General features: G+C 52.8%; 1 protein-coding gene across 1 annotated transcript; it reads right to left on the bottom strand.

Annotated features, from left to right (window-relative positions):
• SLC45A3 (solute carrier family 45 member 3) lies at positions 1-7,047 on the bottom strand. Its single transcript, XM_068419453.1, has 4 exons — positions 6,876-7,047; positions 5,784-6,617; positions 4,020-4,285; positions 1-456 (listed from the first exon to the last, which is right to left on the bottom strand). The coding sequence occupies exons 1-4, from the start codon at positions 7,045-7,047 to the stop codon at positions 1-3; spliced, it is 1,728 nt and encodes a 575-aa protein (XP_068275554.1).
• Between the last annotated feature and the right edge of the window lie 3,966 nt (positions 7,048-11,013).

Here is an 11,013-nt window from a genome sequence, read left to right as displayed (position 1 = left end):
TCACACCGAATACTTCGCCATGTCACTCTTATCAAAGACAACTTTGGTTGCAAAGTAAATGGCTACCAGGCCAAAGCCGGCGGCTGACACCATGTAGGCAGTCACTGACTGCGTAAACTGGACGATGGACCCCATGAAGAGCGAGGGGACAACCTGAGAGAGGAGGAAAGCACTGTCCAAAATAGCCAGGTCCAGGCAGATCCCGCGGCCAGGAGCCACCGAGTCCGGTTCTCCCACCATCATCATGAGCGAGACGTCGCAGGAGGAGCTGACGCAGAGAGCCGAGCTGGCTGCTGGAGGAGAGGAGGAAGGAGAGGAGGAAGAGAAGAGGCTCCCAGCATGTCCATTCTGGTAAGGCAGCTTCTGGCTGGAAAGGAGGCCTTTAGAGAAGGCTGATTTCTTGTCCAATCGAGCTGCGTCTTCCTCCGCTTTGCTCTTATATTTATGCAAAAATACCTGGGGGAAGGAAGGAGGGCACATGAGGGATGAACGGGTAGGGTGGAGCCCAGCAAAGAAGGTGGGGGGCAGAGGGGGTTTGTGCAAGAGAGCAAAACCACTCTGTGCTTTGTGTGCGTGGGGTCAGGCTGTTAGAGGTGGGGAGTGCCTGCAGTGAGCCTGGTCCACGTGAGATGGCCTCCAGGAGCCAGCCTGGCTTTTCCCAACTGGCATGGGATTCAAAGCAGCCCTGACTCACCAGGGGAATCTGGCCAAGTGGTGCCTTTGTTCTGTTGAAGCTCTGGGGCTCAGCAGACTGCTGCAGCCCAAAGCCAGCCCAGGCTCTGCCCGGGGACATTCTGCGCTGAGCCGTGGGTTGTCCCCTCCTCACTGGGTGCCAAGGGAATGTAGGCACCAACTACAGCTCGCTCCATCCTGAAATCAGCTGATGCACACTTGCAGGACAGGAGTGAATGACCAGAGCCCACTTTGGGCATATCCCAAAGCCCGACAGTCCACCCCAGTGCAAACAGACGTGTTTATAAAGTGCCTGACTGGGAACCCAAAACCTTCCTGCAGAGGAGCCCAAAGGGCAGACAGAGCCCTGGGTGTATGGGCCACTTCTTAGTATCTGGGATGCTTAGAAGTGACACCAGCTGAGATGGCACAGTGCTGGGAACTCAGGAAAGAGCTCTTTTCTCAGCTCTGCAACAGACCGTGCATGCATGACCTCAACTGAGTTTCTTCATCTGCCTGACCTGAGTCTCCTCACTCAGGCTAGAAAAGGGGGGCAGAAGGGTGAGAAACCTTTTTCTTCTCACCCTTTTTGCCTCACTCTGCTCACGCTGTGAGATCTCTGGGGCATGGCTCACTCGAGCAGGATACTCACAGAGTATTTGGATCAAAAAGCTCTCCACGTAACACCAACAAATAATGGGCAGTCATGTGCAGATGGTGAAAATGCTGCAGAGCTCCAGCTTTAAAACTCCAGGGCATTTGCAATTATGCACAACCACTGGTGTGCATGGGGCAGAGCAGATAACGAAGGACACGTTAATCCACTATCCACATGGTGAGATTGAGCAAACAAAGAAAATAAGAAGGAAAAACCAGCACCTGTTTGAAAGCAGAGAGCACTGTATCCAGCTGCAGGGCGCAGAGGGGCTTGCCTGAACTATCCTTCCTTTTGCAGGAGGGACGGGGACACACACCAACAGGAGGGAACGCTGGTGCAGAACTGTGGGCACTCCAGCTCTGGTGCTGGCCATCCCAAAGCTTTCAGCAGCCTTGGCATCCACCCAGCTACACCCAGCCCTGCCCTAGCGTATGTCAGCACCAGCCAGTCTCTGTTCGTGCTGCCCCAGGCCATGGCTGCAGATCTGTAGCACAAACAGTTTCAGATTCAATCAGAGAAGAGAAACCAGATGAGAACTTCACTAAACAGCAATCATCTTCCAAAAGCTTTACCTGGGCTCTGCTCAGCTGCTCACTGTACCCTCCAACTCCTCGATTCTGCCTAGGCTCATGAATTTACGCTTAAATGCATCAATCCAGGACCGTCACTTATCTTATGTGGAGCTTAAAAATCCTCCCACGTGCCTCCTACTGCCATCAGACTTCAAAGCAACTAAAAACCCAGCAGAGAAAGGGCATTGTGTGAACCAAACCGGGATGTCCCCCACAGTTCCAGCCCTTCATATTAGATGCTGATGTTCTCAGAAGCCTGCTCAGCTCCCCTGAAGGCCCATGCCATATTTTCTTGGTTTCTATACTGATCCAGGCTAGGACTTCAGATACACGAGTTCTGGCAGGGGTGTTTGAATACCTAGTGTGGAGAACTAATTTAAATCCACAGAAAATTACTTAAATGCCTACTCACAGGAACAAGCTTAGTGAGAACTTATGCTTTAAAATCACCCCTTGTAACACAAGATACAACCAGAGGAGCCACTGGTGCCTCGATCAACAGCGTCATCTCCCTCTATAGCTGATGGGGAGTGGTGGGAATGAGGAGCCTCGCTCTCCCTAATCTCCTGCACAAGATGTGAATGCCCACCATGCGTCTCACCTCTACCAAGCTTTCAGGCACTGTTAGAACATGCAGATCTTTTCCTCCTGTTCTAGGCAAGGTTTAGTAGCCATGCGAAGATGAGAGGGCATGCAGGAGAAGAGAGCGACTTACAGAGGCTGCGCAAAGCAAGGAGCTCCAGCTGAGGTGGCCTTGCAGGCTTTCGCCAACGATCCTGCACAGGGTGGAAGCAACAGCCACTCTGGATGCCCCTTCTGCTGATTCGCTTCAGGAGGAGTGTTTAAAAAAAAGTTAAAAAGGAGAGGGAAGAGAGGAAGCAGGAACAAGGGAGGGCAAACAAAAATGATGACAGATTTCAACAGTAGGAAAAAAGAAGAGAACAGAAATGGGGAAGATGGAGAACTTTCTGCAAAAGGCATTTTAGGGACTGCTTCTTGTGGGGTCTCCCTGCAGCCTGCTGCGAAGTAGTTGGTAAAGGAAGGAGGAACTTTCAAGTCAGGGCAACAGAGAGACCAAACCCAGCTATACCCCAAACCTCATTGTACTAAGAGTGTTTCCCCATCAAGCCTTTGGCAAACAGTTGGGCATGTGGCCTTCACATTCCCAGCCTGCAGAGTTTGGTTTTCATTCTGCTGATACTATGTCCATGGGAGATCCCAGCCAAACTGAAGTTCTTGCAAAGCAGAACGCTCCCTCGTACCCCTGTTTTCACAGGGTGCCTGGTGCAAATTGGGATGGGTTGGTTAGGAATATTTGTTCAATGTGAACATCTGGATGCCTGTGGTGAAAACTCCTACTTATTTCACTGCACAGTGAACCGCCTGCCTCTGGGATGAAAGAGCTGCTCTCAAACCACAAATTAATTTTGCATTTGCAGCACAAGAGAAACTCCTATTAATCCAGTGTGCAACTCGGGAACCTCCTAGGACTTCTCCACAAGGATAACATCTGTGGGACAGGATTACTAGCTTTTGTGTTGGGTGTCAAGAGTTTCACAACGTTTATTTTTCTTGGAGCTAGGGGAATAGGAAGAATCTCAGTTTTCGTTTTAGTGATCTTCATGCTATGGACAAAAATTGGAAAGCAGGACCTCTAAGGGCTGACAATTCTTGAGTTTTTAGGTTTTAGTACCTCAGGCTGGCAGTGCTGCAGACGTGACCGGGCTGCAGAATGCACACAGGCATAACTAACCTGCACCAGCTTCCCTAAATTTATACAGAACCCAGAGGAACACAGGACATCCCTTTTGACACACCAATCCTAGCTGATTTCTCCCATCTTACCCACTTGCCACTTTTTAAAATTACATCATGCTTGCTGTGAGCAGGGTATGCCTAAGGAAGGAGATGCCAAGCTCTCGTCTCCTCCATTTCAGATAAATCTTCAGAGAATTCACGGCCTGGGGACAAGAGGCACACGTGGAAAACCTTTGCACACACGCATGTGGTTTTTTGACATGGGCTGAACTGACTGTACCAGCTACAAGTGGCAAATGAGGCTGGCCAAGCTGTCCTCACAGCTGCCTGGCACCCCACCCTCTGGGGCAGATCCCTACCTGTTTGTCGTGGTGGTACAGTGATGCCAGTGTGTATGGCAGGATCTGGAGTGCAGAGAAGGTGAAGCCCGTCAGAGCAGCTGAGATGGTAACAACGATGACGCTTTGGGAAAGGCACATGACGAAGGCAGCCACGGGGAAGAACACCACGCTGGCCAGGTAGATGGCTCGCGTCCCAAACTGCTTCACCATCCGGTCCATGATTGTCGAAAAGAAGATGGACGTGACGCATTGCAGGAAGAGGCCCAAACTGCCCATCCGCACACCTGCAGGTAAGCAGAGGTGGTGACAGACACTGCCCTGACTGCACCCAGGCTTTACACAGCCAAACACCTTTGGGCCTCCTTCCCTCTCCTTCGGTGCCCAACTCAGTACAGTCCATGCAGAGCGTGGCACAGCCACCAACAGCCCTGACTACCACATGGCTGAAGCAGAGCAGCATCACCTCACATACCCCAGGGTTGCACCAGCCAGACTGCAGCTCCCACCCTCCAGCAGCAGCGAGTATTTCCTACACGTGCTCCTGGGCACCCGAGTCTAACCACAGGGGGAATGGGAGATAGGAATCCAAACGCCATTCTTGTCTTTGGAAGTCGTTGTTCGCACCTTCCTACGCCCGATCCAGGATCTGTCACCTGCTCATGAACCAGGATCTGCTGGTATCTGATGCCAAAACCAGCAGCAGAACAAAGGGAACAAGGAATTGTGCTTAAGCCAAGGTAAAGTACACAACAGCCGCTGATCGGCTGCAGTATCCGGTAGCAATCCGGACCTTACCCTTTGCAAAGATCTATCAGATTTCAGGGAATTAAAACCATTAACTCTTTGGCACAAGGATCATTAGTCAACACATGTTTCTATGACAGCTAGCACAATGGAGTCCTGAGCTGCTGCAAGATATACAGTGTAAGTGTTAAATAATAATTAAGCTCCCTCTAAGTTAAACAGCCACAGCACAAAGAGGCAGTGTGTTGCAGAGCTCACGGAGGCAGCGAGCGGAAAACTCAGAGGGCAAGATATACAGCTGGAGGTGCCTCCAAGAATAAAAGACATAGATCAGGGGTAGGAAATGGAGGGCTGGGCAGCGAGTCAAGGCTCTGGCACAACACAGCAGGCAACAACAGTAAGCAGGTAACAGGCAGTAGCCCATGATGTGGACGTGGCAGCTACTGATTGCAGTGGTGAGCACTATCAGGAAGCACTGAAGAGAGGGGCGAGAACTGAGAAAGCTGCTCGAGGGCTCCCCAGATACAGATGTGAGGTGGGAATCTCACAGTAGCACGAAAGGAGGATGCAGCAAAGCCCACCTCACTGTTGCTGAGCATGTCCTGGGTTTCCAACCGCTGCTCTCCAAGAGATGGGAGCACCATCACTCCTCGTTTAAGGAGGAGGGAAGAGCAGTGAAAGGACCTGGGAGCAGCAACCACAGCTTGCAGACAGAGCTGGATACGTCCTGTTCAGCATGCAACCTGCCAGACCGTTCCGCCACATAACAATTCAGCCCCAGGCCAGGGCTGCGCTGACAGATCTAGTTCTGTGCTTGGTAGCTCTGAGGAGAAAGAGGCGTTTCCCTATTTGGTCCACTGTGCAGTGCTCTGGGGGTCACGGAGGAACGTTTTTTCCTGACCCACCTGCAGAAAGTCTAGTTGCCTGTAACGTTTTTTCACATTACTAGCAGAGCTGAGCCCATTCCTAGCTCCCACTAAATGCTCCTGTCCCAGGGAACAGGTGCTGCAGCCTCAGAGCAGCTGGTTCACTTCTCACCTTCATCGTAGTGACGTCTGGCATCCGTGCCTGGCTTGGCTCTGGGGACACCGTGGTACAGTCCTTCCCCAACAAAGTCTGTGTAGAACAGCATGAAAGTCATGAGTGCCATCCAGCTGCAGAGCTCGGCCACGAACAGGCGCCGGATGACCTTGGGGATGCGGCAGTAGAGGCTGTGAAGCCGTGGCACCAGTGTGCAGAGGTTCCTCAGGGCCTGCATCATGTGCCTGGCCTGCAGGAGACATGAGCTCCTGGAAAGCTGGCAAAAGCAGCAGGCAGGAGGTGAAGGCTTAGGGGGAGCGTCCTTCAGCTCTGGGCCATCCAGAACATCTGCCTGAGCGGCTGCCTCCTCTGTGACAAAGAGCGTGGCCAGCACACAGCCAAGGAAAATGACGGCAAGGAGGCTGAAGAGGCACGTCTCCTGCCCTCCCAGGTATGGGGCCAGAAAGCTGCCGCCCCAGTCAATGGCTGGAAGCAGGTAGCCAATGCAGCCCCCCAAGCTGATCATGAAGGCATACATGGAGAAGGCCTGGCGGCAGTTGTCTGGCTCCTGGAAGAGGTCCGAGAGCAGAGCCTCCAGCGGAGTGAAGCAGACCTGGCCGCAGAAGTCCAGTAAGCCGATGCCCAGGATGAGGAAGGCAATCTCCAGCGGACGAGTGTTGAGGGCAAACAGGCTGGCCAGGCTGCTGGCATGCGGGATGACGAAGAGGCTCAGCAGGACTCCCAGGCACAGCATCCAGATGAAAGGTCGCCTTCGGCCATAGCTGCTGTGCCAGTGGTCGCTGGCGGATCCGATCAGCGGGACAAAAACCAAGCCGAGGACAGGTCCTATCCCTGGAAAAGAGAAACAGGTGGTGTTAGGGGGACAGGTCTGGAGGACACTGGTCTGTGTGCACTGTAACAAAAGCATGGGATGTTTCAGGAACTCAGTAAGCTTCACTGGGTCACAGCCCTCTCCTCCAAACACAAGGCTGATATAACACTAGCCCTGCAACCACCCTTCAGAGACGAGCCTCAACGCCCTTACTTGCCCCTGCCCTCCAGACTGCAAGAGGAAACAAGCACCTTAAATATGAGAGAAAAACTGCCTACCCAAAACCATGGTCATGAACTTCTCCTCCACACCCACTTCCAGCAGCAGTGGAGGCACGTAGGTTATCCCTGCAGCCAGGCAGACCTCCAGGCCGAACGTCAGGGAGTTGACCAGCAGGAGCTGGGTCTTGCGGTTGTGGAAGAGCATGCTGCCCCAGGCTCTCTGAGCCATGCTGCCCCACACCCCTTACGGACAGAGCGCTGGGTCACTCCGGCTGCGGCGCTCCCAGGGATGCCCCCCAGGCAAGGTCTGGAGTTTCCCTTCCTGGTCTGCTGGACAGATGCTCTCTCCCATTTTTAGCAGTGGGGAATGGACCCTCTTTTCCTCTTCCTCTTAATGCAAGATGTGGTCCCAGCGATGTCGAGTCCAGGCGTGGGTAGGCAGGGATCCCACTCCAGGCTTCCCCTTCTGCTCACATGCTGTGCTCTGAGAGAAGAGAGAGCTTGTTAGACACAGCGGGCTCCAGGGCAGGGGAAAGGGCTAAAACCAGGTACCACACAGACATGTCATCACTGAAGGAGACAGTCCCCATCCCAATGGGCTTGCAGGCATGGGAGGATGAAGAGAGGACACAAACTACCGTTGGTGCCAGGTTTCTCTCCAAGGGCTTGTGACAGGTGAGACAGGCACCTGTCAGACATCGTTTGGGAAAATCCAATCCTGCCTTCGGGCTAAGGGAGGTCTAATGACCTCAGAGTGTCCTGTCCAGCCCCATCTTATAGACGGGCAGTTGTAGCAGAGAGACAAAGGCTTTAGGGTCCCCTCTCCCAGTGAAATCAATTAAGAATCCACTTCGAGGATCAGGGCTGCAGGCACTTGCCTGCAGTCACACAGGGTCATCCCTAGAGACCCGTGCCACTGCCTAATGACCGGGGCATCCTCTGTGCTGCCCTGCAGGCTCCCAGGGAAGCAGTTTCACCCAAATCCTCTCTCCAACCCCTGAGAGGGAGCACAGAGAACAGATGGTGCCTCCATGGAGTTTCACAAACAAACCTGACCCACTTTAGCCTCATCTAACAGTGAACAGCAATTACCTTACTCATTAGTCTGAGTCATTTATTTGCCCTGTAACATGCTCCCTCTCTCCAGCCTTCTTCAGAGGGGAGAGGCCACCAGATCAGGACAGGGACTAAGCAGCTAAGGCAAGAGTAAGCAGATGCCTCTTAGTAACCTGTTATGAGCCTGTCACTATGTCAGTCCACAAACAAAAGAAATCCTGCAAGGTTACCAGCACCTAGGCTAGGCCACCAAACTGCTGTTTTACTAAAAGCATCTTGGGAAGATGGTCTGCAGTTAGGCTGGGAAAGGTAGAATGGGTTAGCAAGAAGGGTGACATTAAGCTCCTGCACAGACATCGATATAGGAGTAAAACAAACTGCACCGGAGTTCTCAGGATTCACACAGTCTAAATTCTCACCCTAAATGCGCCACCACCAAGTTTCTCTGTGGGGACAAGGCATAACAGGTCCCGCTCGCCTGAATGTGCTTCAACTTATGATCCATTTCTGGACTGTGCAGTGCACTCCTAATTTGTACAGAAGCTTCTGCCTCCTGTCCCACCACAGCGCAGCCCCCAAGTCCTTTGGGCCCTTTGGATGAAGGAGGCTGAACAGAATGTGAGACACGCAGGTGGAGGAGTTCATCTCCGCTTGCTCCCTCCCTGGCTGCGGGGAAGCTGTAGCTGCGTACCTGCCTGCCTGTACACCCCCTCCATGCCAGAGCAGCTACCTGGTACAGTTTCCCTTACTTAGCTGCAGAGAGTGAACCCATCAGAAGAAATGAGGTGAAAATCCAGTTTTGCAGCCCAGTCGCCCTCTAAATTCTTTGCCTCAAACACAGGGGAGAAAAAAAGACTCCTACAGGGAACATCTCCAGGTCAACACTCGCCTCCCTCCTCAGCACGCTGAGGCAACCAGTGCTGGAGGCCACGCTTGGCGGAGCGGGTCAGACCTCGCAGAGCTGGCACGGCTGCTTGGCAGAGCGGGATGCAACGTGTGTGCACGCAGGAGCCGCTGAACCAGCGGCGTGCTGGACCACAGCCTTGCCACAGCTACACTGGGCAGAGATAAAACTCCACGTTATCACCAAACGTGGTGCAAATCCGTGCTCCCTAACGTCACAGAGCACATCCATTTGACCGCCATCACTACACACAGTTGGGACAGTTTCTGCATTCTCCCTCTTCTTTTTCTTCCCCTCGTGCCATCAGCCAAGTAACCCACACGGAGGTGACTGGGTGAAGCTGGGAGGGTGGCGACAAGGATTTTACAAAGATGCGAGCATCGCTCTCTGCCTCTCGCTGCTGCAGAGCAGAGGCACCACTCCCGAGCTGAGGAGCTGACAGGCTGCCAATTACACACAATAAGTACTGATTATTTTCCTTCCAGGATCCCTCACCTTCCCCCTCCGCACTCACTTAGACCTGGACTGTCACAAAAGATATCTCCTTTTAACAACTGTGAACATTTAAATGACTTGCCCAAGGTCAAATAGCAAGCTAAGGGCAGAGGGGGAACAGCAACGGTTTTCCTTTAATCACTAGACACGGCTTCAAAGGAATACTCGGAGGCCCAGATACGCTCAGCGTTCCTTCAGATGCACTCTATCTGCAAGGAAGCGATTGGGGGCAGCAACCACCTTTCTTAGATGTGGGCTAGACACAGGATGTCTCAGCCTTGTTCGTTTATGATGGGTGCCCAGCTGGCTGACAGCCTTGGGATCGGAATTTAAGCTGCAGCCCTCCAGCTCCAGCAGCACAAGCCTCGGTGCTGTTAGCTAGAGGAAGCAGAGTCAAGCCAAAATTAACTGAGCCGCCATCACTCTGAGCTAGACCTGGAAGGGAGATGTAATGTCCGCTGTCTGCTGGAGTCCAGGGTCTGGAGGACTTACAGAGGGTGACTTATCCCAAGGTATACCCCAAACATTAAGTAAAAGATGTCTCTCTCACACACACACAGAGAAAAAAAATTGTTTCCTTCCCTTTTATCGCAGTGACATCTCTAGCACTGGGGAGGATGCAGGAATCAGTCCATCTCCCTGACTGCCTGAGAACTTCAGGTTGAGGCAGAGAGGCTGAATTTCTTATCAGCAGGTAAGAGAAGATCTGTCTCTTCCCCCTTCCACAGTCTCAGAGGGCTTTAATGGAAAAATAAATCCCAGTGCACCCAAAGGCAATACTCATGCACAGCCAGAGATGAGAAGTCAACAGCAAACAAGTTGTAGACACAGTTGCAACAGATTATGAACCCTTTTCTGTTTAAATCACATTTTGTCCCAATACCCATCAATTATTTTTTTTATTTTGTTCACAGAATACAGAGAGGCGGACTGGCTTAGCTGGAAAGAAATGCCAGTGCAGACTAGGAAGATCACCTGAACCGTTGATCCGTAAGGACAGGGGCAGAGGGATGGAGAAGGAAGATTTGGGAGGCTCCCAGGAGCCAGGACTCACCTCCTCCAGGCAGAGCAGTGGCAGGTGATCCCTGGGGCTCGGCCGAGCTCCCTGCAGCCAGCCCAGCCCGGGCACCCAGCGCTCAGGAAAAGCTCCTGCAGCAGCGTGCAGGCAGAGGTGGAACCAGCCGCAGGTACACAGGCGGGTTTGGTTTCAGGGCCCTCCCTGCCTCCTGATAACACCGAGCACCGCTGTGTTATTAGCACCACAACCACACCTGCGCCCGGGCCCCTCGCACGAGGTGCTGAGCAAACACGGGCCGCGGGTGCCAGCCCTGCAAACCCCCCGTCCGCAGGGTGCTTCGCCACTGCTGCCCCAAACCAGCTCAGAAGCAGCTCCAGGTCTGGGCTCACACCTGAGCTTTGCCCAAAGCCCTGCCCTGGTGTTACCATTTGTCACCTCCCCTGGCTGACCTGCTGGCACTTCACAACCAGCCAGCAGAGATAGATTTAGTACATGGGATTATTATTTCCTTTTTAAAGACAATGAGGTGTTCCCTGCAGTTTTGCAGGTAACAGTCTTGCTCTAAATAACAGTCCCAGCAGCAAGACCAAACGCTCCACTTAAACTGTTAATCTCTTGCGGCACAATGTACCTGGCAGACTATGCAGGAGGACTGGTTTGGGTCTGGTGCTCCGTAACTCTCCCCTGACGTGGAAGGAGTCAGTTAGGCAAACCATCTCCCA

This window comes from Nyctibius grandis, chromosome 27 (genome assembly GCF_013368605.1).
Source record: "Nyctibius grandis isolate bNycGra1 chromosome 27, bNycGra1.pri, whole genome shotgun sequence".
Taxonomy (NCBI): domain Eukaryota; kingdom Metazoa; phylum Chordata; class Aves; order Nyctibiiformes; family Nyctibiidae; genus Nyctibius; species Nyctibius grandis.
The sequence above is the reverse complement of the archived record's forward strand: the minus strand, read 5'-3'. Positions and strand labels throughout refer to the sequence as shown.

What these genes read in the sequence shown, in the direction of transcription:
- SLC45A3 (XM_068419453.1), bottom strand. Translation starts at nt 7,047, where the DNA reads ATGGCTCAGAGAGCCTGGGGCAGCATGCTCTTCCACAACCGCAAGACC. An exon ending in GTTCATGACCATGGTTTTGG is followed by an intron (nt 6,618 to 6,875) that starts GTAGGCAGTTTT and finishes TCTCTTTTCCAG; the next exon opens with GGATAGGACCTGTCCTCGGC. An exon ending in CAGACGTCACTACGATGAAG is followed by an intron (nt 4,286 to 5,783) that starts GTGAGAAGTGAA and finishes GCTTACCTGCAG; the next exon opens with GTGTGCGGATGGGCAGTTTG.